Source organism: Podarcis raffonei, chromosome 17, assembly GCF_027172205.1.
Source record: "Podarcis raffonei isolate rPodRaf1 chromosome 17, rPodRaf1.pri, whole genome shotgun sequence".
NCBI classification, from domain to species: Eukaryota; Metazoa; Chordata; class Lepidosauria; order Squamata; family Lacertidae; genus Podarcis; species Podarcis raffonei.
In genome coordinates, this window is record NC_070618.1 from 30,510,113 (window position 1) to 30,536,133 (window position 26,021).

Sequence of the window (26,021 nt, forward strand, 5' to 3'; positions counted from 1 at the left end):
GTCTCTGTTACACATGCCAGGTCAAGTCCTCCATCCATGATCAAGTCATGGATGGCAGTGGTCTTATGAATCATTGACCTGGCATTGCACAGCAGCACCTTCAGGTCATGTGGGTATCCCTTGCTGATTCTAGTATCCATCCGGTCAGGACCAGACCCGGAGGCAGGAATAGTCCTCAGACAACGACTAAACCTCAGACAACGACTAAACGACTAAATCTCAGGGTTATGGGTTTGAGCCCCATTTTGGGCAAGTTTCCTGCACTGCAGGGGGTTGGACTAGATGACCCTTGCGGTCCCTTCCAACTCTAAAACTCTGTGATTTTATGACTGTATGTTAAAATGAAGAACAGCCCCCTTTTAGCTACAAGGAGGATTCTAGTATGCACAGTGAAAAATGGGTAGTGAAAGTCTTTCCAAGGACCATGGTTGGATGAGAGACGTCAAGGTGCTGGACAGCAGGTGGCTGGGTAAACCATGAACAGCTAGGATGATGTATATTTGGCCATATAGGTATGCAACCCTGGAGGTTTGGCAGGGCAGAGGCCCATTCCTCTGGGCGGTCTTGTCTGAATTGCTCCCCTATCTCAGTCACCACTCCTGGCCAACTTTTGTTATTGCTGCTGATCTGTGCACCAGTCAGGGTCAGTCTTCTTCTTCAAGCAGGTCTGACAGACCATTTTTGTTTGTTTTCTGAGAGCAGTTGTTCCAGGCTTTTCAACAAGAACAACAAAAATGGTTCCCAGAGCAGCTTGCATACTATCAGTTAAGATAAGGCAGCCCTGGCCCCTGCAGGCTTACAATCTAAAAAAAAGAATGTGATGCACAAGAGGAAAGGTGCAGGGGCAGAAAAGGAGGGTAGTAATACTTTGGCACCCATTTGGAGGCCTTCTGGCTGGTTCCCTGTAAATTCGCTTCTCGCAGTTAGGGAACCAGCAGAAGACCCTCAGAAGAGGACCTCAGTCTGAACAATGGAGGTGGAGACGCTCCTTCAGGTACACTGGGCCAAGGCATTTAGGGTATTTAGGGCAACACGGAAGCGTCCTGGGAACCAATGAAGATCCTTTATGACTGGTTTTATATAGTCTTGGGGGCCACTCCCGGTCACCAGTGGCCCCCAAGACTATACCACGTCTGGTGAAACAGTGTGCAGGCAGGTAGGGTCTCAGCCAGCATACCAGGTGGAGCTGGTAGACAGTTGCCCTGGACACAGAATTGACCTGCACTTCCATGGACAGCTGTGAGTCCAAAATTACTCCCAGGCTGTAAACCTGGTCCTTCAGGGGCACAGTTTCCCCATTCAGGACCAGGGAGTCCCCCACACCCCCACACCCCTGTCCCCCCAAAACAGTACTTCTGTCTTATCTTGTCAGGATTCAACCTCAATATGGCTTGGGGTAGGCTTGGGAGTCATGGGTGGGCAGCACACTGAATGTCACCTCCCTCAGTGATGACACCTGGGGCGGTCCACCCCCACCGCCCTCCTTCCTTCACCCCTGCCTGAGCTGACACAGCTGGTTTCAGAGGCGGTGTTGAGGGCTGCTGGTTTTGAGGAACTTCAATATCCATGGCTCAGAATTTCATAGAATCATAGAGTTGGAAGAGACCACAAGGGCCATCGAGTCCAACCCCCTGCCAAGCAGGAAACACCATCAGAGCACTCCTGACATATGGTTGTCAAGCCTCTGCTTAAAGACCTCCAAAGAAGGAGACTCCACCACACTCCTTGGCAGCATATTCCACTGTCGAACAGCTCTTACTGTCAGGAAGTTCTTCCTAATGTTTAGGTGGAATCTTCTTTCTTGTAGTTTGGATCCATTGCTCCGTGTCCGCTTCTCTGGAGCAGCAGAAAACAACCTTTCTCCCTCCTCTATGTGACATCCTTTTATATATTTGAACATGGTTATCATATCACCCCTTAACCTCCTCTTCTCCAGGCTAAACATGCCCAGCTCCCTTAGCCGTTCCTCATAAGGCATCGTTTCCAGGCCTTTGACCATTTTGGTTGCCCTCCTCTGGACACGTTCCAGTTTGTCAGTGTCCTTCTTGAACTGTGGTGCCCAGAACTGGACACAGTACTCCAGGTGAGGTCTGACCAGAGCAGAATACAGTGGCACTATTACTTCCCTTGATCTAGATGCTATACTCCTATTGATGCAGCCCAGAATTGCATTGGCTTTTTTAGCTGCCGCGTCACACTGTTGGCTCATGTCAAGTTTGTGGTCAACCAAGACTCCTAGATCCTTTTCACATGTACTGCTCTCAAGCCAGGTGTCACCCATCTTGTATTTGTGCCTCTCATTTTTTTTGCCCAAGTGCAATACTTTACATTTCTCCCTGTTAAAATTCATCTTGTTTGTTTTGGCCCAGTTCTCTAATCTGTCAAGGTCTTTTTGAAGTGTGATCCTGTCCTCTGGGGTGTTAGCCACCCCTCCCAGTTTGGTGTCATCTGCAAATTTGATCAGGATGCCCTTGAGTCCATCATCCAAGTCGTTGATAAAGATGTTGAATAAGACCGGGCCCAAGACAGAACCCTGTGGCACCCCACTAGTCACTCTTCTCCAGGATGAAGAGGAACCATTGATGAGCACCCTTTGGGTTCGGTCAGTCAGCCAGTTACAAATCCACTGAGTGGTAGCATAGTCAACACCGCATTTTACCAGCTTCTTTACAAGAATATCATGGGGCACCTTGTCAAATGCCTTGCTGAAATCAAGGTAGGCTACATCCACTGCGTTCCCTTCATCTACCAGGCTTGTAATTCTGTCAAAAAACGAGACTTCTTAAGATAGTTCAGAAATTTCAGCTGGTGCAGAATTTGGTGACTTGAATTCTCACTGGGGCAAGATGGTTGAGCATATTGTACCAATCCTGGCCTGACTGCGCTGGCTGCCAATTATTTTCTGAGGCAGACGTGTGGCTCATCCTTACATGCTGAAGGCTGAGAAGAACCTGACTTCGGTTTGCCTCCCTTCTCGTCATCTGAATTCATCAAAAATACAGTGGTACCTCTGGATGCAAACAGGATCCGTTCCGGAGCCCCGTTCGCATCTTGAAGAGAACTCAACCCACGTCTATGTGTGCGCAGGTTGCAATTCGCCACTTCTGCGCATGACGTCATTTTGAGCGTCTGCGCATGTGCGAGTGGCAAAACCCAGAAGTAACACGTTCCGTTACTTCCAGGTAGCCACGGACCACAACCCAAAACTCTCAACCTGAAGCAATTTTAACCCAAGGTATGACTATACTTTCAGAGATTTGGGAATGGGCCGGGGCGGAGGAAGGGGGCGGTGGGGGCGGGACACCCCGGGTGTCACTACTGGGGGGTGACAAAATGGGAGGCGGCACTCATTGTGGGGCCTGCAGCGTGCCCGAGCCGCGTGTCTCTCTTGGGAGTGATGGATTGGCTTGACTGCCCGCAGGTTCCTCACTGCCCCAAAGAGTCTGCCATCTGCCTCTCCCTCAGCTGTTGGATCGCTGAGTTGGAAGAGGCAGGCAGGGTTCTCGGAGGCCCAGCGGAGCGTCCTGCCCTGGCTGGCCCCGCCCTGCCCTGTGGGTGACTGGCCCCACCACTGGGCGCAGGGCATGTACGCCAGGTGCCTGATTGGCTTGCTCCGCTGCTGGGATTGGGAAGTCCTTCACTGTGCAGAACTGGTTATGCTACTGTCCACCTCTTTCGCCCTGTGATGCCTGCGAGGCTTTGCTTTACACCAATGAGCGCATCATCTTACGTCAGAGATAATAAAACCGGGATGTCACGACTCAGCTGCAGGTCTTTGGTCCTGGGGTTGGTGTGTATGATGCGATATGGCACCACATGGTGCAATCAGGAGTATGAAATGCAACGTTGCCAAATGAAATCATGTACACAATGTGGACTGGGACATTTATACATGACCATCTTTGTATCTCCTCAACAGGAGCCAGTCAACAAATTTTATTATCATTATCATTATCATTATCAGCACCTTGAAATTAGAAAAAGAGAGAGGCTGTTTTCATTTCAGAGGCATTTTGTGAATTGTGAAATTTAGGAAGTTCCACTACTTTCTAACTAAGTTTTACTGCCTATGCAATTTTCTGAAGTCCATGAACCTGGCCTTTGAAGAGTTTATAAGTAAACTATGTTTTATTTTCCAAGCTTGTGGTCTCCTGGGGGACGAAGGAAACTTTAGAAAGGTTTCCCCCCCCCCAATAGGGACATTTTGGAATTCACTTTAGAGAGCATATTTTAAAGGTCCAACAACCTATATTTCCATGCTTTACTTTGCTGCGTATTTTGTGATCTCAACTGGAGTTCTCTCACCAAAGAGTACTTGCCCCAAGCCTGGATCTCGGAATCCAGGAATTTTCCTTTTTATATAGTGCTATGAATTTGGGGGTGTACACATAATAGTTTTTTTTCCCTCTTAGGCCAACAGAAGAGAAAACAGTACCACTTACTGGCATGTGATTAAATACCATTTATGAATATATATCTGATCCAAATGATTCAAGTTTTCTTTCCAAATGGAATGGTTCACAATGGTGGTTGGTATTTGCAATGCAGGAGGCAGATTCCAGGATGATTCCTCCATCCCCATCCTCATGCAGACATCTTTCCCATGTTATTTTTGGCTTTCTGCATGGAATTGCAAAAGACAAGAGATCCCGTTATCACAGCAAGAGGGGGGGACCTTGGCCCATGGAGAAAACCTACAAAAGGTTGCAGCTGTATTCCTCTGGACCCTGCTCCTGGTCATTTAACAAAAGCCTGATTTGCCAATGTTTTCAAATGATAATGTTCCTACTCTCCAGGCCATAGCTGATAACTGCCCTGGGACCTCTGGGTAGAGGGTAGTACATAAAATCCTTATAATCTTAATAATAATATCAGCAAATCAGCAGGAAGATGTCAATGTCAGATTCAGTTGCTGGAGGAGTCTCAGGTCCGAACTAGCTAAAATTATCAGTGTTCATGGAGACTTCTGCCTGAGGCCTGGGGCTACCTTTGAAGGTGTCCCAGAAACTACAACTAATCCAGAATGTGGCAGCTAGACTGGTGCCTGGGAGTGGCCACTGAGACCATATAACACTGGTCCCGAAAATCTTCATTGGCTCCCAGTATGTTTCCAAGCACAATTCAAAGTGTTGGTGCTGACCTTTAAAGCCCCTGGGACAGGAGCCAGCCCCACCATTGCCTGCTCTCTGTCCCCCGGAGCTGGAGCATGAAGCTCCGCCACTGCCTTAGATGTGTCTACTCATGAGTAAACACCACTGAATTCAATAAAGCTTATGACCTCCCAGGTAAGTGTGCAGAGGACTAATTATCTTACCTTTTCCATATCTTCTTATATACAGAGATCTGTGGATGAAAAGAAATGCTGTCAGTGAATGAGCAAGATGTGGGATTGGGTCCAGGGAACAGAACAAGTTAAGGATGATGATGATGATTATTATTATTCTGTTCCTTATGGCCCATGCTCCATAGCCAACAATAGACTGGCTCTCAGATATCAGTAGGGTTTCTCTTTTTTAAAGGATCCATAATGCTTATCTACATGTGGAGAAAACCTTCTCTTGATAAAACTTCAAGGGCCGCTTTTCTCCATATGAACCAACCTGGATCCTGCAATCATCATGTGAGGCCTTTCTTCATGTGCTTCTTCCACAAAAGGTCTGGAAGGTGGCAACACAAGAACAGACTTTTTCTGCAGTGGCTCCCCATTCTGTGGGCATTCTCCCCAGGGAGGATTGGCTGGAACCACCGTTATATGTATTTAGGCACTGGGCAAAAACATTCCCCTTCACCCAGGCCTTGGGCTGATGAACAGTCTATGTCCTTTTACATGTGTTTGTGGGAGGGATGGCTTATGGGTGGTTTTGTTTGTTTGTTATTTTTCTCCTTTTTATTATGTATTTTTGTGTTTTTATATTGTATTTTTATACTGTGAACTGTCCCGAGATCTTCAAATTTAATAAATCCTAATAATGTAAGAAAGTACTTCCTGATGTTTAGTTGGAATCCCCTTTCTTGTAACTGGAATCCACTAGTTCAAAAGCTAGCCTCCAGAGCAGGAGAATAATAATAATAATAATAATAATAATAATAATAATAATAATAATAATTTATTATTTGTAACCTCGCCCATCTGGCTGGGTTTCCCCAGCCACTCTGGGCGGCTTCAATAAATACCAAAAATTCACTAATATGTCACACATTAAAAACTTCCCTGAACAGGGAAGAAAAGAAGCTAACTCCATCTTCCGTGTGACAGCCCAGCAGACATTTGAAGAGGACTATCCCATCCTCTCTCAATCTCCTCTGCTCCAGGCTAAACACCCCCAATTCCCTCAACTGTTCCTTATCAGGCTTCATATCCAGATTCTATAATACCTGGTGATCTCTAGAGTCCAAGCGGCTAGCATCACCATCACCATACCTTCAAACCAGGGCGGAGAAAATCTTAAGCATTAATTGCCCTTACTATTTTCGGATACATAGGCGATTGCATCTGGATCGAATTGCAAATCTGTGGCCAAAGTTTTAAATTTTTCTTTCACTTCATCTGCCACAGTCTGTTCCCTGCCTTAAGACACAAACAAGGAGTTGGCATTGAGAATCAGCATCATAGTGCCGGAGGAAAGATCATAGAATGGTACAGTTGGGGTCATCTAGTCCCCTGCAATGCAGGAATCTCAGGTAAAGGATCCATGACAGATGGCCACCCAACCTCTGCTTAAAAACCTCTAAGGAAGGAGAGTCCACAACCTCCTGAGGGAGTCCGTTCCACTGTTGAACAGCTCTCACTGTCAGAAAATACTTCCGGATGTTTAGTCCGAATCTCCTTCCTTGTAACTTGAATCCATTGGATTGAGTCCTACCCTCCGGAGGAGAAAACAAGCTTGCTCCCTCTTCCATGTGACAGTTCCTTTCGATATTTGAATATGACTATCATATATTCTCTCAGTCTCTTTTCCAAGCAAAAATCCCTCAACCATTCCTCATAAGGCTTGGTTTGCATTCCTTTGATCACCTTGGTTGCCCTCCTCTGCACACATTCCAGCTTGTCAATATCCTCCTTAAATGGTGGCACCCAGAACTGGACACTGTATTCCAGGTGTGGTTTGACCAAGGCAGAATAGAGTGGTCCTGTGACTTCTTTGGATCTGGACACAATACATCTGCTGATGCAGCTGAGATTTGCATTAGCGCTTTTTTGGTCTGCATCATGCTGTTAAGTATCTTGACAAATACCTCTTGCCTGACTCCTTACTTCCCTGCCCGCTTTTTAAAGCACAGCTTCAGAAGTAGGAGGTTTGAAATAAAAAACCAGAAGTGTAGGGCAAAGTTCCTTCTCCATTCTGAATTGTCCCATCCTGATGCAACCCTCAGGGCTTGTGAGGCACATTTGCACAGAGCATGCCAACCAGCACTTTAAGCTCCCCTGCCTCGCAGGGTTGGCGTGCGGACGAAAATTTGAATTGCCAGTAGATTATGGCAAATTTGTTGTTGGGGTTTTATCGTGATGCTCCAATTATTCTGACAAATCTAGCTGTGGGGTGGTGGTGGATTACTCTATTGGCAATTAGTGGTGGTGTTTACATATCTCTAGACCCGGCATAGGAAACCTTCGGCCCTCCAGATGTTTTGGCCTACAACTCCCATGATCCCTATCTAACAGGACCTGTGGTCAGGGATGATGGGAACTGTAGTCCAAAGGTTGCTTATGGCTACCTTATACAAACTGGGAGGAAGGGTGAGATTTTCAAAAGCTGACAGGTGCGCCCATTGTAACCTAGGGCACCCAAACAAGCTCCAGACATACCATAGAGCTGTAGCATGCCCATATGCTCCATTAGGAAGTGGATGATATGGTAAGTCTCATAATCTGTATCCACAATGTGTATTGTAGTCTTCTCATCTATTGAAAAAAGAGCCACAAAAGATCCATTAACAGTCATGAGAGTCACACAGATGCAAAATAAAGGATGTGTGTGTTTTGATGGAGATAATGGAGAAATCTATTAAACTTACCTTCAGTATCAAATTCGGCCCGCTTTATAGGGTATAGAACAACTTTTTTACGCCGACAATCTCCATTTCTGGAAAGAAAGGCAGGGTTGTCAAGTTGTTTCCCCACCCAATCATCAAGCCCCCCCCTCCCCCAATCTCTGCACAAGATTTCAAAGGGGTTCCAGGTGCTCAGCCAGGGCCATGTTTCCTCTGAGAATCAAGTTGTAGTGCCTTTGGGAAATATGGTTTCCTGCCAAGATGGTCCTGACCTTTGCACCCCTTCCCAGCACCCCCCCCAAAAAGAACAAATTTTCCTGTGACATCATCCCCATCAGCAGCTTGGAGTTGGCCAGTCCTGGAGTTCTGTGGGGCCCATTGCCCAGTTTCAGAAGAAGAGGGAGCAACGGGAAGCTGCCCAATAGACATTCAGAATCTCAGCTGATGTAATTGACTTTCGGGGATCAGGGAAGCAGCTAAGGCTGGACCCCTGGGTGTATGACCTAGCCTCCCTGCTGAAAGAGGCAGGAGTAGGTAGTCAACAGGCCAAGGCTCAGGACCCTTCCCTTTATACTGTGAAGGTAGATAATGATCATAGCAGTGGATGCAGACTTACTTAGGAACATCAATTTTGAGGACCAGTTCTCCATTCTGTTTGGGCTCCATTAAATAGCCATAGACTTCTCTCGTCTGTTTGTCATACTGTACTGTTGCAATAGGAAACCACTTACCAGTGAGCTACAAAGAAGAGGTTTGTTTGTGTGTTATTGAGAAAGACATTTTAATATATATTGTAGACTTTCAGAATGGATTTTTTTTCAAGCCACATCAAGTTTTTATATATTATTATTATTATTATTATTATTATTATTATTATTATTATTAAGAAATACATTGCAAAATGAAAAGAAGCAACTCCTAGCAGTGCTTGATTAATAACACAGAATACAACTACTTTAGAAGTACAGTAGCACCTTGGTTCTCAAACTCAATCAGTTCCTGGAGTCCGTTCGCCTCCCGAAACTGTTTGGAAACCAAGGAGCGGCTTCTGATTGGCTGCAGGAGCTTCCTGCAGTCGAGCAGAAGTTGCATCAGATGTTCGGCTTCCGAAAAACGTTCGCAAACTGGAACACTTATTTCCGGGTTTGCAGCGTTCAGGAGCCAAAACGTATGAGTACCAAGGCGTTCGAGAACTAAGGTACAGCTGTATAAAACAATGCTATATACACATACTACACTGAAATGTTTAAATGTTTCTTTATTGGTCCTTGATTCTTCCTGCTATTGCCATCCCCTCCTGCCACACCAGTGTAGCACAACACAGCCTTGGAGAACCACTGGGTTAGGGCATGGGAGAGACCAGGATTCAAATTCCTGTTCAGCCATGAAGCTCACAGTCACTGCCTCTCAGCCCAATCTACCTCATAGGCTTGTTGTGGGGATTAAATGAGGAAGGGGAGAACCAGGTACATCACTTTGCACTCCATGGAGAAACAGGTGGGTTATAAAGAGGGCACAGTCAGCTTGCAAAGTCTGTAAGCAGGTGAACAAGGTTGTGCAAGCTCGATTATTGCTAAATTTGTCACCATCCCTAGTTATAAGTGAAGGAGAAAACTGTTGCTCTTTACCTTCTTTAGATCCAAGTCTGGCATCATCGGAATGGGTACAGGAACCTGGTACTTAGGAACTGCTGAGCAGGTGCCAGCAAACACAATAAGAATCAGCACACTGTTCATCCTTGAAAGGCTTTGCAGCAGTTCAGGAATGTCTGCGACTTCTGCAGAGACCTTGGCTCTTCAAGCGATGCCTGGATTTATATCCCTCTGCTTATGTCCCCAAATTTCATCTAATGCAGTACAGCCCTGCCATTAAAAGAGGTCGTGGGGTGTTTGAGAGAGAGAACCAGGTGATTTTCAGAACTAATTGTTATCCGTGGTGAGTACATTTTCTAAAAACCCTGGAACACTCTGCTCATCAATGCTTGTTCTGAAGGACTCCAAGGCCTGTGGCCTCCCCTGTTAGTTGTGGGTGGTGGTTTACGGTGAACTTCACCACCAACGGAGGCCTGGGCTGTGATCAAAAGGAGCCGAGAGCCAGTTGTAACTAATGTTAGAATAAGGTTTGCATCTCCAGACCACATTCCTCACCAGGAACATCCCTGGAGGAGGTGTTGTGGGAGCAATGGAAATTCAAGTTGTGTTGGCCTCTCCTCTTGTCTTCATCGCCCCTCCCCAGCCTCAGCTGCTCCTTCTTCTCTTAATGGCAAGAATGGTGATACCAGGGTTCCATCTGCTCCACACCCCCAGGACTAATCTTTTGTTGTTGAAATCATGTCTTGTTACGGGCATAAGACCCATCCAAGTTAAAATACAGTACAGTGGTACCTTGGTTCTCAAACGCCTTGGGACCCAAACAACTTGGAACCCAAACACTGCAAACCCGGAAGTAAGTGTCCCAGTTTGCAAACTTTCTTCGGAAGGCAAACGTGCTCCATTTTGAGTGTCATGCTTCTGTTTTGAGTGCCACACTTCCGTTTTGAGTGTTATGCTGAGGTCTGTCTGTCTTTGTTATTTATTTTGTGTTTTTGTTTTTGCGACTCTTTTTTTGTTTTTGTGACTGTGTGGAACCCAGTTCAGCTACTGATTGATTGATTGTGTGACTGCAGTGGCTGGTTCCCTGTAAACTCGCTTCTCGCAGTTAGGGAACCAGCAGAAGACCCTCAGAAGAGGACCTCAGTGTCCGGTCTGAACAATGGAGGTGGAGACGCTCCTTCAGGTACACTGGGCCAAGGCATTTAGGGTATTTAGGGCAACACTTTGAATTGTGCTCGGAAGCGTCCTGGGAACCAATGAAGATCCTTTATGACTGGTTTTATATAGTCTTGGGGGCCACTCCCGGTCACCAGTCTAGCTGCTGCATTCTGGATTAGTTGTAGTTTCCGGGTCACCTTCAAAGGTAGACCCATGTTGAATGCATTGCAGTAGTCCAAGCAGGAGATAACCAGAGCATGTACCACGTCTGGTGAAACAGTGTGCAGGCAGGTAGGGTCTCAGCCAGCATACCAGGTGGAGCTGGTAGACAGTTGCCCTGGACACAGAATTGACCTGCACTTCCATGGACAGCTGTGAGTCCAAAATTACTCCCAGGCTGTAAACCTGGTCCTTCAGGGGCACAGTTTCCCCATTCAGGACCAGGGAGTCCCCCACACCCCCACACCCCTGTCCCCCCAAAACAGTACTTCTGTCTTATCTTGTCAGGATTCAACCTCAATATGGCTTGGGGTAGGCTTGGGAGTCATGGGTGGGCAGCGCACTGAATGTCACCTCCCTCAGTGATGACACCTGGGACTGCTGGTTTTGAGGAACTTCAATATCCATGGCTCAGAATTTCATAGAATCATAGAGTTGGAAGAGACCACAAGGGCCATCGAGTCCAACCCCCTGCCAAGCAGGAAACACCATCAGAGCATTCCTGACATATGGTTGTCAAGCCTCTGCTTAAAGACCTCCAAAGAAGGAGACTCCACCACACTCCTTGGCAGCAAATTCCACTGTCGAACAGTTCTTACTGTCAGGAAGTTCTTCCTAATGTTTAGGTGGAATCTTCTTTCTTGTAGTTTGGATCCATTGCTCCGTGTCTGCTTCTCTGGAGCAGCAGAAAACAACCTTTCTCCCTCCTCTATATGACATCCTTTTATATATTTGAACATGGCTATCATATCACCCCTTAACCTCCTCTTCTCCAGGCTAAACATGCCCAGCTCGTTTCCAGGCCTTTGACCATTTTGGTTGCCCTCCTCTGGACACGTTCCAGTTTGTCAGTGTCCTTCTTGAACTGTGGTGCCCAGAACTGGACACAGTACTCCAGGTGAGGTCTGACCAGAGCAGAATACAGTGGCACTATTACTTCCCTTGATCTAGATGCTATACTCCTATTGATGCAGCCCAGAATTGCATTGGCTTTTTTAGCTGCCGCGTCACACTGTTGGCTCAAGTCAAGTTTGTGGTCAACCAAGACTCCTAGATCCTTTTCACATGTACTGCTCTCAAGCCAGGTGTCACCCATCTTGTATTTGTGCCTCTCATTTTTTTTTGCCCAAGTGCAATACTTTACATTTCTCCCTGTTAAAATTCATCTTGTTTGTTTTGGCCCAGTTCTCTAATCTGTCAAGGTCTTTTTGAAGTGTGATCCTGTCCTCTGGGGTGTTAGCCACCCCTCCCAGTTTGGTGTCATCTGCAAATTTGATCAGGATGCCCTTGAGTCCATCATCCAAGTCGTTGATAAAGATGTTGAATAAGACCGGGCACAAGACAGAACCCTGTGGCACCCCACTAGTCACACTTCTCCAGGATGAAGAGGAACCATTGATGAGCACCCATTGGGTTCGGTCAGTCAGCTAGTTAGAAATCCACTGAGTGGTAGCATAGTCAAGACCACATTTTACCAGCTTCTTTACAAGAATATCATAGGGCACCTTGTCAAATGCCTTGCTGAAATCAAGGTAGGCTACATCCACTGCGTTCCCTTCATCTACCAGGCTTGTAATTCTGTCAAAAAATGAGACTTCTTAAGATAGTTCAGAAATTTCAGCTGGTGCAGAATTTGGTGACTTGAATTCTCACTGGGGCAAGATGGTTGAGCATATTGTACCAATCCTTACATGCTGAAGGCTGAGAAGAACCTGACTTCGGTTTGCCTCCCTTCTTGTCGTCTGAATTCATCAAAAATACAGTGGTATCTCTGGATGCGAACGGGATCCGTTCCGGAGCCCCATTCGCATCCTGAAGAGAACTCAACCTGCGTCTGCGTGTCTGAGTTCGCAATTCGCCACTTCTGCGCATGACGTCATTTTGAGCGTCTGCGCATGTGCGAGTGGCAAAACCCAGAAGTAACACGTCCCGTTACTTCCAGGTAGCCACGGACCACAACCCGAAAACTCTCAACCTGAAGCAATTTTAACCCAAGGTATGACTATACTTTCAGAGATTTGGGAATGGGCCGGGGCAGAGGAAGGGGGTGGTGGGGGCAGGACACCCCAGGTGTCACTACTGGGGGGTGACAAAATGGCAGGCAGCACTCATTGTGGGGCCTGCAGCGTGCCCGAGCCGCGTGTCTCTCTTGGGAGTGATGGATTGGCTTGACTGCCCGCAGGTTCCTCACTGCCCCAAAGAGTCTGCCATCTGCCTCCCCCTCAGCTGTTGGATCGCTGAGTTGGATGAGGCAGGCAGGCTTCTCGGAGGCCCAGCGGAGCGTCCTGCCCTGGCTGGCCCCGCCCTGCCCTGCGGGTGACTGGCCCCACCACTGGGCGCAGGGCATGTACGCCAGGTGCCTGATTGGCTTGCTCCGCCGCTGGGATTGGGAAGTCCTTCACTGTGCAGAACTGGTTATGCTACTGTCCACCTCTTTCGCCCTGTGATGCCTGCGAGGCTTTGCTTTACACCAATGAGCGCATCATCTTACGTCAGAGATAATAAAACCGGGATGTCACGACTCAACTGCAGGTCATTGGTCCTGGGGCTGGTGTGTATGATGCGATATGACACCACATGGTGCAATCAGGAGTATGAAATGCAACGTTGCCAAATGAAATCATGTACACAATGTGGACTGGGACATTTATACGTGACCATCTTTGTATCTCCTCAACAGGAGCCAGTCAACAAATTTTATTATCATTATTGGGTTCAGCACCTTGAAATTAGAAAAAGAGAGAGGCTGTTTTCATTTCAGAGGCATTTTGTGAATTGTGAAATGTAGGAAGTTCCACTACTTTCCAACTAAGTTTTACTGCCTATGCAATTTTCTGAAGTCCATGAACCTGGCCTTTGAAGAGTTTATAAGTAAACTATGTTTTATTTTCCAAGCTTGTGGTCTCCTGGGGGAAGAAGGAAACTTTAGAAAGGTTTTCCTCCCCCCCCCCCAATAGGGACATTTTGGAATTCACTCTAGAGAGCATATTTTAAAGGTCCAACAACCTATATTTCCATGCTTTACTTTGCTGCGTATTTTGTGATCTCAACTGGAGTTCTCTCACTAAAGAGTACTTGCCCCAAGCCTGGATCTCGGAATCCAGTAATTTTCCTTTTTATATAGTGCTATGAATTTGGGGTGTACACATAATAGTTTTTTTCCCCTCTTAAGCCAACAGAAGAGAAAACAGTACCACTTATGTGGTTAAATACCATTTATGAATATATATCTGATCCAAATGATTCAAGTTTTCTTTCCAAATGGAATGGTTCACAATGGTGGTTGGTATTTGCAATGCAGGAGGCAGATTCCAGGATTATTCCTCCATCCCCATACTCATGCAGACATCTTTCCCATGTTATTTTAGGCTTTCTGCATGGAATTGCAAAAGACAAGAGATCCCGTTATCACAGCAAGAGGTGGGGACCTTGGCCCATGGAGAAAACCCACAAAAGGTTGCAGATGTTTTCTTCTGGTCCCTGCAGATGTTTTCAAATGATAATGTTCCTGTTCTCCAGGCCATAGGTGATAACCGCCCTGAGACCTCCGGGTATAGGGTGGTATATAAAATCAATTAATAATAATAATATCAGCAAATTAGCAGGAAGGTGTCAATGTCGGAATGAGTTGGATGCTGGAGGGGTCTGTGCCGCCTTCCATTCCCCTGTAGAAGCACAAACAAGCATGTTGAGAGGCGATGATGGGCAGAACCAGTGCTTTTTTCTGGGGGGAACACAGGGGTACGCACACCCCTAAACATTTTGTGAATCTAACGGGCCAAGAAACTAAACATTTTAAGGAAGCACCAGGGCTCTGGCAGGATGCTGGAGCCTTCCTGCCTCCCTTGGAAACCCAGGTGGTGTTTGGGAAAGTGGCAGGAGGGCTCTTGGACCTATCAGAGCATCATAACGCCTCCCTCCCTAAGCTGGGCAGAAGTTTCCTGGGCTTTGGGAAGGAGGCCCCAGGGGAACATTTAGTAGACCAACCTTGTTCCCCTAATCCACTGCCCATACACCACTGCCAAGATCATTTCGTTTGAATCAAACACCCTTTCCTGGACACTCGGCAGGGTGGGGTGGGTGGTTTATCTCCCTGTCAGAGAACACGTTCTGCGTATACAAGGTCCCAGGTCTAAACCAGCTAAAATTATCAGTGTTCATGGAGACTTCTGCCTGAGGCCTGGGTCTACCTTTGAAGGTGACTCGGAAATTACAACTAATCCAGAATGCGGCAGCTAGACTGATGACTGGGAGTGGCTGCCGAGACCATATAACACCGGTCCTGAAATACCTACATTGGCTCCCAGTATGTTTCCGAGCACAATTCAAAGTGTTGGTGCTGACCTTGAAAGCCCTAAATGGCCTCGGCCCAGTATACCTGAAGGAGCATCTCCACCCCCATCATTCAGCCTGGACACTGCGGCCCAGCTCCGAGGGCCTTCTGGTGGCTCCCTCACTGCAAGAAGTGAAGTTACAGGGAACCAGGCAGAGGGCCTTTTCGGTAGTGGCTCCTGCCCTATGGAATGCCCTCCCATCAGATGTCAAGGAAATAAACAACTATCTAACTTTTAGAAGACATCTGAAGGCAGCCCTATTTAGGAAACTTTTTAATGTCTGATGTTTTATCATGTTTTTAATATTCTGTTGGGAGCTGCCCAGAGTGGCTAGGGAGGCCTGGCAAGACGGGCGGGGTATAAGAGCTATTATTATTATTATTATTATTATTATTATTATTATTATTACACATCTTGTATTTCAAGGATATTTAAAGTACGCTAAAGAATCCTGGGAACTGAGGTTTGTTCAGTGTGCATGGAGTTGTAGCTCTGAGAGGAGACCACAATTCCCAGGATCCTTTGGGGTCGGTTACGCATCTGGGATCTCCCCAAGGGAGGGGTATCGCCTTTCAGTTGTGACCTGAAACCCTTTTAAATGTGCTTTAAGGTATGGTGTCCTGTATATGACCCTGCAGAGCTGGAGTCAAATCAGAGTAGGGTGCTTCTTCCTTGGGGATTCACAGCACAACCTTAGATGTATCTACTCATGAGTAAACACCACTGAATTCAATAAAGCTTATGACCTCCCAGGTAAGTGTGCTGAGGACTAATTATCGTACCTTTTTCAGTTCTTCTTATGCACAAGGGTCTGTGGATGAAAAGAAATGCGGTTAATGAATGAGCAAGATGTGGGATTGAGTCCAGGGCACAGAACAAGATCAGGATTATTATTATTTTGTTCCATAGCCAACAATAGACTGGCTGTCAGATATCAGTAGAGTTTTCTCTTTTTTAAAGTATCCATAATGCTTATCTACATGTGGGGAAAACCTTCTCTTGATAAAACCTCAAGGGCCGCTTTTCTCCACATTAACCAACCTGGATCCTGCAATCATCATGTGAGGCCTTTCTTCATGTGCTTCTTCCACAAAAGGTCTGGAAGGTGGCAACACAAGAACGGACCTTTTCTGCAGTGACTCCCCATTTTGCGTGCATTCTCCCCAGGGAGGATCGCCTGGAACCACCGTTATATCTATTTAGGCACTGGGCAAAAACGTTCCCCTTCAGCCAGGCCTTGGGCTGATGAACAGTCTATGTCCTTTTATATGTGTTTGTGGGAGGGATGGCTTATGGCAGGGGTCAGCAAGGTTTATCTTGCCTGGGCCGGGTCGGTCCCATGGAGATCTCTCTGTGGTTTGGATTCCACACGCACGTGAGTGGGCACACCCATGATTTTCAGCGTCTGCAACTGCACAGATGTGATTTCCGTCATCTGCGCGTGCGCAGACGCGATATACAGCACCGTGGAAGTGAGTCCCTGTGCTGCGCCGGTTTAGCGAGTGGGCAGCTTGGTTTGGGGGTGGCTCGTGGGCCGGTCAAACAACCTCCACGGGCTGCTTCTGGCCCATGGGCCTTAGGTTTCTGACCCCTGGCTTATGGGTTTGTTTTGTTACTGTTCTCCTTTTTATTATGTATTTTTATGTTTTTATATTGTATTTTTATACAGTGGTACCTTGGGTTAAGAACTTAATTCGTTCTGGAGGTCCATTCTTAGCCTGAAACTGTTCTTAACCTGAAGCACCACTTTAGCTAATGCGGCCTCCCGCTGCTGCCGTGTGATTTCTGTTCTCATCCTGAAGCAAAGTTCTTAACCCGAGGTACTATTTCTGGGTTAGCGGAGTCTGTAACCTGAAGCGTCTATAACCTTAGGTACCACTGTACTGCGAACTGTCCCGAGATCTTCAAATTTAATAAATCATAAAAATGTAAGAAAGTAGTTCCTGATGTTTAGTTGGAACCCCCTGTCTTGTAATTGAAATCCACTGGTTCAGAAGCTAGCCTCCAGAGCAGGAGAAAACAAGCTAGCTCCATCTTCCATGTGACAGCCCAGGAGACATTTGAAGAGGACTATCCCATCCTCTCTCAATCTCCTCTGCTCCAGGCTAAACACCACCCAACTCCCTCAACTGTTCCTTATCAGGCTTCATATCCAGATTCTATAATACCTGGTGATCTCTGGAGTCCAAGCGGCTAGCATCATCATCACCATACCTTCAAACCAGGATGGAGAAAATCTTAAGCATTAATTGCCCTTACCATTTTCGGATACATAGACGATTGCATCTGGATCGAATTGCATATCTTTGGCCAAAGTTTTAAATTTTTCTTTCACTTCATCTGACACAGTCCGTTCCCTGCCTTAAGACACAAACAAGGAATTGGCATTGAGAATCAGCATCATAGTGCCGGAGGAAAGATCATAGAATGGTAGTGTTGGGGTCATCTAGTCCCCTGCAATGCAGGAATCTCAGGTAAAGGATCCATGACAGATGGCCATCCAACCTCTGCTTAAAAACTTCTAAGGAAGGAGAGTCCATAACCTCCTGAGGGAGTCTGTTCCACTGCCGAACAGCTCTCACTGTCAGAAAATACTGTATTTTTCGCTCTATAAGACGCACCAGACCACAAGACGCACCTCGTTTTTGGAGGAGGAAAACAAGAAAAAAAATATTCTGAATCTCAGAAGCCAGAACAGCAAGAGGGATCACTACGCAGTGAAAGCAGCAACCCCTCTTGCTGTTCTGGTTTCTGGGATAGCTGTGCAGCCTGCATTCGCTCCATAAGACGCACACACATTTCCCCTTACTTTTTAGGAGGGAAAAAGTGAGTCTTATAGAGCGAAAAATACGGTACTTCCGGATGTTTAGTCCGAATCTCTTTTCTTGTAACTTGAATCCATTGTTTTTGAGAACTACCCTCCACAGCAGGACAAAACAAGCGTGCTCCCTCTTCCATGTGACAGCCCTTAAGATATTTGAATATGACTATCATCTCTCAGTCTCCTCTTTACCAGGCTAAAGATACCCAGCTCCTTCAACCATTCCTCGTAAGGCTTGGTTTGCAAACCCTTGATCACCTTGGTTGCCCTCCTCTGCACACATTCCAGCTTGTCAATATCCTCCTTAAATGGTGGCACCCAGAACTGGACACTGTATTCCAGGTGTGGCTGGACCAAGGCAGAATAGAGTGGTCCTGTGACTTCTTTGGATCTGGACACAATACTTCTGCTGATGTAGCTGAGATTTGCATTAGCTCTTTTTTGCTGCTGCATCACGCTGTTAAGTATCTTAACAAATCCATCTTGCCTGACTCCTTCCCTTCCCCCCTTTTTAAAGCACAGCTTCAGAAGGAGCAGGTTTGAAATGAAAAACCAAAAGCCTGGGCAGTGTTCCTTCTCCATTCTAAATTGTCCCATCCTGATGCAACCTTCAGGGGTTTGTGAGGCACATTTGCACAGAGCATGCCAACTAGCACTTTAAGCTACTCTGCCTCGCAGGGTTGTCGTGGGGACGAAAATTTGAATTGCCAATAAAAGTAAAGGCACCCCTGACCATTAGGTCCAGTCACAGACGACTCTGGGGTTGCGGCACTCATCTCATTTTACTGGCGTAAGGAGCTGGCGTACAGCTTCCGGGTCATGTGGCCAGCATGACTAAGCCGCTTCTGGTGAACCAGAGCAGCGCACAGAAATGCTGTTTACCTTCCCGCTGGAGCGGTACCTATTTATCTACTTGTGCTGCATGCTTTTGAACTGCTAGGTTGGCAGGAGCTGGGACTGAGCAACAGGAGCTCAGCCTGTCGCGGGGATTCGAACCACTGACCTTCTGATCGGCAAGCCGTAGGCTCTGTGGTTTAAATTGCCAGTAGATGGTGGCAAAATTGTTGTTGACATTTATCAAGATGCTCAAAGTATTCTGACAAATCTAGTGGCGGGGGTGGGGAGTGGATTACTCTATTGGCAATTAGTGGTGGTATTTACATCTCCTTAGACAAACTGGGAGGAAGGGCAAGATTTTCAAAAGATGGGCACAACAGGTGTGCCCATCATAACCTACGGCACCCAAACAAGCTCCCACGGGCCAGTCTCCAGACATACCAAAGAGCTGTAGTATGCCTGAACGCACTGTTCTGAAGAGGATGGTATGGTAAGTCTCATAATCTGTATCCACGATGTGTATTGTTGTCCACCCATCTATTGAAAAAGAGCCGCAAAAGATCCATTAATAGGCATGGGAGTCACTTCCACAGATGCAAAAGAAAGGGGGGGTTTTAGAGAAAGCACTTTTTCACTCAGCCCATAGTTAAACTATGGAACTCACTGCCCCAAGAGAGATTTGTGGAGGAGGAGAGGGCTATCAATGGCTCTGCCTCCACAGTTGGAGGAAGAAATGCTTCTGAATGCCAGTTGCAGGAAACCACAGGAGGGTAGAGTTAATTAAGGAAACATTACTGCAGTTTGGAGACAGAGGAAATACCTACATTGGCTCCCAGGACGTTTCCAAGCACAATTCAAAGTGCTGGTGCTGACCTTTAAAGCCCTAAACGGCTTCAGTCCAGTATATCTGAAGGAGCATCTCCACCCCCATCGTTCAGCCCGGACACTGAGATCCAGCTCTGAGGGCCTTCTGGCGGTTCCCTCACTGCGAGAAGTGGGGTTACAGGGAACCAGGCAGAGGGCCTTCTCGGTAGTGGCACCCGCCCTGTGGAACGCCCTCCCATCAGATGTCAAGGATATAATTAACTATCTGACTTTTAGAAGGTATCTGAAGGCAGCCTTGTTTAGGGAAGTTTTTCATGTTTGATGTTGCCGCTTTTTTACTATTAATATTCTGTTGGGAGCTGCCCAGAGTGGTTGGGGAAACCCGACCAGATGGGCGGGGTATACATAATTGAGAGAAGCCAAATATTCCATTCAGGCCCTTCTAACTTTCAGGAGAAATCCATCTAACTCAGTCCAGAAAGGAAGAGAAATCTGCTTCCATTTCTGGTAGCGAACTTGGAAAGTTGCTCTCCCAGGTTCCCTGGAGCTTGAGGGCAGGGGGTGGGGGGGTGGTTTGGATGGAGATAATGGAGAAATCTATTATACTTACCTACACTATCGAATTCGGCCTGCTTTACAGGGTGTACAAGAACTGTTTTACTCAGACATTGTCCATCCCTGGAAAGAAAGGCAGGGTTGTGAAGTTGCTACCCCCCCATTCAGCATGCCCCCCCCCAATCTCAGCACAAGATTTCAAAGGGGTTCCAGGTGCTCAGCCAGGGCCATGTTTCCTCTGAGAATCACGCTGTATTGCCTTTAAGAAATATGGTTTAATTACACATATTTACACCTGAGTTTAGCTTGAATGAACTTTATTACGGTCACAGACCAGGATTAAAAAAGCATGTAGATAAAATAGCAGTTAGGATTTTTTGACCGATAATTGTTAGGGCAAATGAGGACAAGGAAACAGGCATAAAACATCCTAATAAAATACAAGATTAAACACAGATAATGGATGGATAAAAAACTAATAATTAAAACAGATAAGAGCTAGAAACCAACGAAGACACACAGTTAAAACAACTGTAAGAGCATAAGAGCTAAAAGACTCGCAGATAAAACAACTATAAGAGGCTGCAGAGCAGAAGCCTCTTAAATAGAGTTTAGATGGAGTTAAAATGAGTTTAGATGGAGGAGTTGCAAATCTGACCACACCGTCATCTCAGGAGAAGGCTTGTTCCCCACAGTGGGGCAGCACTGGAATCCAAGGCATCCTCTACGCCTCTGTCCCAGCCTGCCAAGATGGCCCTGACCTTTGCACTCCTTCCATTTCCCAGCACCCCCCCCAAAAGAACAAATTTTCCTGTGACATCATCCCCATCAGCAGCTTGCAGTTGGCCAGTCCTGGAGTTCTGGGGGGAACATTGCCCAGTTTCAGAAGAAGAGGGAGCAACTGGAAGCTGCCCAATAGACATTGAGAATCTCAGCTGATGTAACTGACTTTCGGGGACCAGGGATGCAGCTAAGGCTGGATCTCAGACAAAATGACCGCTCCCCACATTAACTGGGGGGTGGCTTTTGCGTGGTTGGGCACAGTGCCCCCCCAGGACTACAGTGGTACCTCAGGTTACATACCCTTAAGGTTACATACGCTTCAGGTTACAGACTCCGCTAAACCAGAAATAGTGCTTCAGGTTAAGAACTTTGCTTCAGGATGAGAACAGAAATTGTGCGGAGGCGGCGCAACAGCAGCAGGAGGTCCCATTAGTTAAAGTGGTGCTTCAGGTTAAGAACAGTTTCAGGTTAAGAACGGACCTCCGGAACGAATTAAGTACGTAACCAGAGGTACCACTGTACTAGACCCCCGGCAAGGTAGTTGGCTTCACCGCTCCCCCCCCCCAAGCTGGATACCTGGAGGTTCCCGCCTAGCCTCGTCAATCAGCCAATCCTGGCTGGGGGGGGCACGTTGCCAAGGGAATTGCCCAGGTATAGTTAGGACCGCCCACACTCACAATAGAGGGTGTAACTTACCTGTTGGTCCTCCTGAACTTCTCCCACCCTGCCCTCCCTCAATTTATGCCTTCTTTCGCAGTTTAATCTTCTTCTTTACAGCTATGCAGGCGCTGCTGCGGTCCTAGATGGTCACCGTTGAGGGACCGGGAAGGAATTCCCCTGCATTGGCAGGTTTCGCCTTCCCCATAGCAAAACGTCACAACTTTGTATGCCTTGGGCGGAATCCTTTAGTCTATCTTCCCTCAATTGGGGGTGGAGGCGTGAAGCGGTGACCCACGCCCCCCCTGCACCGGAAATTCCAGGGTTCCCTGTTAAATGAGTTATTTTGAGGGGAGGCACTGGCCATAGGCCAATGGGTTGTCAGTGCTCTCCCCTACGATGCGGCGAAATGGGGGGTGGGCTCTCTGCTTGAACAGACGTTCTCCAGAGTCAGCCCAATCCCCACACACTTTGGATAACCCTGATGTTCCCCAGATCCCCGGCTGGGGACTGGGAGGGATAAACGCCCAATGCCTAAGCCAAGGTCTTCCTACATCTGAGAATTTAATAAAATTGTAGCCAATTTTAACCCCATAACACGTTGTCAGGTGTCATTATTCCTCCTGGGGGTGGCCTGGGGCTTGGGGGGGTCTCCGCCTGTCCAGGTAAAGTCCTGGGTATATGACCTAGCCTCCCTGCTGCAAGAGGCAGGGGTAGGTGGGCAACAGGCCCGAGCCTCAGGACCCTTCCCCTTATTCTGTGCTGTGTGAAGGGAGATCATGATCACAGCAACGGCAGCAGACTTACCATGGATAATCAACTTTGAAGACCAGTCCTCCATCCTCTTGGGGCTCCATTGAATAGCCAAAGAGTGGTCTCTTTTGTTTGTTATACTGTACCATTGCAATAGGAAACCACTTACCGGTGAGCTACAAAGAAGATGTTTGTTTGTGTGTTACTGTTTTTGTGTTGTTGAGAAATACATTTCTATATATATTGTAGGCTGGTAACTAAAGTGGCATAGTGGTCTCAGGGTTTCCACTCTGGCCACACTTTCAGAATGAAAATTTGCTCAAGCCACATCAAGTTTGGTTTTTTTAATTGATAAGAAATACATCGCAAAACAAAAAGAAGCAACTCCTAGCAGTGCTTGATTAATAACACAGAACACAACTGCTTTATAAGTACAGTAGCACCTTGGTTCTCGAACTTAATCTGTTCCTGGAGTCTGTTTGACTCCCGAACTGTTCGAAAACCAAGGTGCGGCTTCTGATTGGCTGCAGGTGCGGCTGCAGGTGCGGCTTCTGATTGGTCAAGTGGAACCCGTGTCAGACGTTTGGCTTCCGAAAAAAGTTCACAAATCGGAACACTTATTTCCGGGTTTGCAGCGTTCGGGAGCTAAAACCTATGAGTACCAAGGCGTTCAAGAACTAAGGTACACCGTATAAAACAATGCTACATACGAACATGACTCATTCCCAAAATATTGTTAGAGAAGTTAGGTGCCACCCTACACTCAGCCAAGCAGGTTCCAGGCACTCACCTAGGGTTTGTGCTCCTTAGGAGAACTGAACACACTGCGAAAATATGATTTATTCACATATTTACTCCTTCAGTCTGCATGGAGGGAGTCCAGATCTTACAGCATGGTCATTTCAAGAGGGGCTTGTGCCCCACAGGGGCGCAGCCCTAGAGTCCAAGGCATCTCCCCAAGCCAGCCTTCCCAAGATGGATCCCACTCTTTCTTCCTTCTTCTTCCCAGAAAACCCTGCTAAAATCTCTCTTTTCCTGTCACCTCACACCCAGTTACCCTGGCAAACCTCTCTGAAATATACTCAGAGTCGCAAAGTGATTTCATGCTCTTTATTCAGCTCATAGTGGTGAGGAGGAATGAATGAATGTCCCCTCAAAGTATCTGCTTTATATACATTATTTACACAATGGGCTGCACATGATTGGCTAATTCCAGAATTCTACTGTAAGCCAATCAGGTTGTGGATTCACTTCTATCTGGAGCATGATTGGGTAGTTCCTGCCAACCAATCATACTGCTGCATTGTTCTAGGACCAATCAGACTGCTGCATTCTGAATCCTATTGTTCTAGGACCAATCAGACTGCTGCCTTTTGGATCCTATTGTTCTAGGACCAATCAGACTGCTGCCTTTTGGATCCTATTCAACTCAGTACATAACACTCTCAAATGCCCAGTCTCTGTTCACACCTCAGGGCCAGGCAGGCGGACATTGCTTTTGCATCTCCAATGACTCTCAATGACCCTGATATGTTTCTTAATGGCCTTGGCTTGGCCAGGTCATTTTGCATAGGCTAGCTCAGGAATCTCTTTACAGTTTGTAGTTCTCCCTTCACATCCCAAATAATCAAAATCCCATCATTTATTAGTTTCTAGGGTTTGGGAGGGGTGTCCCCCAATCTATAACAATATAATTACAAACGAGCCTCTTACATACGTACCTTGCATATGTTTACAAACTCAATGAGAGATGTCAGCTTGCATTTGTTTGGTAATCTCATTTTTATTAGGTGTAACATGAGACGAACAAACTCTTATCTCGTCAAGTCAAAGAAGCACTTCTCTTTTCTGAACTTTCGTATTTGTCAGAGTTGAAAATGTCAGTGTTTCTTAGTAAAGAAAGTATTGATCTGATGTGTAGAGATCTTTCCTATTCTGATTAGTTCAAGAGGGTTCTAGAAGGTTCCTTCTCTTTGTGAAAAAAACCGGCAGAAGGTTTTTGTTTGGCTTATTCCTTCAGAGAAGCTGAGTGCAGCTGGTTTAAACTGGTTCTGTTATCCTTTTGTCAAGATAATACTGACTATAATAGTAAGACCAGGAGGAGCCTGTGCTTCACTTGTTTTCTCTTTTCTATCTGTTTAGTACAGTATGGTGTTCTGTATGCTGTAGTGTTAAGGTTTAGACTTATAATAAGTCTAAACTTTAAGTAAGTTTTATTTTAAGTGCTGCAACTGGATTTTTTTAATGGACTGTGCCAATCCTGAATGTTCTGGATTTGTGACTGTTATGCTTATTTTCCTTCAGCACCAGTAAAGCTCTGCTGGATGAAGTACGATTGCCTCTGGCCTATTTTTTGGAAACTTTGCTATGTTTTAAAGTGTTTTCCTCCTCCGGTGCTGGCGCAACAGAAAAAAATATATTTTGGAGAACTATAGAGTAGCCAAAACTCTTGAAGAGGGGTGTGGATACTGTTTCTGCTTTTATATTCTCTCTCTCTCTCTCACTCTCTCTCTCCCACACAAACACTACACTGAAATGTTTCTTTACCGGTCCTTGATTCTTCCTGCTATTGCCATCCCCTCCTGCCACACCAGTGTGGCACAACACAGCCTTGGAGAACCACTGGGTTAGGGCATGAGAGAGACCAGGATTCAAATTCCTGTTTGGCCATGAAGCTCACCGTCACTGCCTCTCGGCCCAATCTACCTCATAGGGTTGTTGTGGGGATTAAATGAGGAAGGGGAGAACCAGGTACATCACTTTGCGCTCCATGGAGAAACAGGTGGGTTATAAAGAGGGCACAGTCAGCTTGCAAAGTCTGTAAGCAGGTGAACAAGGCTGTGCAAGCTCAATTATTGCTAAATTTGTCACCATCCCTAGTTATAAGTGAAGGAGAAAAATGTTGCTGTTTACCTTCTTTAGATCCAAGTCTGGCATCATCGGAATGGGTACAGGAACCTCGTACTTACGAACTGCTGAGCAGGTGCCAGCAAACACAATAATAATCAGCACACTATTCATCCTTGCAAGGCTTTGCAGCAGTTCAGGAATGTCTGCGACTTCTGCAGAGACCTTGGCTCTTCAAGCGATGCCTGGATTTATATCCCTCTGCTTATGTCCCCAAATTTCATCTAATGCAGTACAGCCCTGCCATTAAAAGAGGTCGTGGGGTGTTTGAGAGAGAGAACCAGGTGATTTTCAGAACTAATTGTTATCCGTGGTGAGTACATTTTCTAAAAACCCTGGAACACTCTGCCCTTCGATGCTTGTTCTGAAGGACTCCAAGGCCTGTGGCCTCCCCTGTTAGTTGTGGGTGGTGGTTTATGGTGAACTTCACCACCAATGGAGGCCTGGGTTGTGATCAAAAGGAGCCGAGAGCCAGTTGTAACTAATGTTAGAATAAGGTTTGTACCTCCAGACCACATTCCCCACCTGGAACATCCCTGGAGGAGGCATTGTGGGAACAAAGAAAATTCAAATTGTGTTGGCCTTTCT

General features: G+C 46.5%; 1 protein-coding gene across 4 annotated transcripts; it reads right to left on the minus strand.

The window, feature by feature from the left end:
• Positions 1-4,469: 4,469 nt before the first annotated feature.
• Positions 4,470-25,683, minus strand: LOC128404784 (prostaglandin-H2 D-isomerase-like). 4 transcript variants are annotated; one of them, XM_053370705.1, is made up of 7 exons: positions 25,440-25,661; positions 22,581-22,702; positions 20,389-20,456; positions 19,395-19,490; positions 6,467-6,568; positions 5,315-5,343; positions 4,470-4,620 (listed from the first exon to the last, which is right to left on the minus strand). In XM_053370705.1, the coding sequence occupies exons 1-6, from the start codon at positions 25,545-25,547 to the stop codon at positions 5,330-5,332; spliced, it is 510 nt and encodes a 169-aa protein (XP_053226680.1). In that variant the 5' UTR covers positions 25,548-25,661; the 3' UTR covers positions 4,470-4,620; positions 5,315-5,329. The 4 variants fall into 4 exon arrangements, with proteins under 4 accessions (XP_053226680.1, XP_053226679.1, XP_053226681.1 ...); XM_053370704.1 differs by lacking the exon at positions 19,395-19,490 and adding an exon at positions 7,808-7,903 and having other exon boundaries at positions 25,440-25,656; XM_053370706.1 differs by lacking the exons at positions 4,470-4,620; positions 5,315-5,343; positions 6,467-6,568 and adding an exon at positions 17,526-17,656 and having other exon boundaries at positions 25,440-25,667.
• Positions 25,684-26,021: the final 338 nt, after the last annotated feature.

Coding starts and splice junctions, on each gene's coding strand:
- LOC128404784 (XM_053370705.1), bottom strand. CDS start 25,547: ATGAATAGTGTGCTGATTATTATTGTGTTTGCTGGCACCTGCTCAGCA. Junction 20,457..22,580: donor TTCAAAGTTGATTATCCATG/GTAAGTCTGCTG, acceptor CTTTCTTTCCAG/GGATGGACAATGTCTGAGTA. Junction 19,491..20,388: donor GGCCGAATTCGATAGTGTAG/GTAAGTATAATA, acceptor CTTTTTCAATAG/ATGGGTGGACAACAATACAC.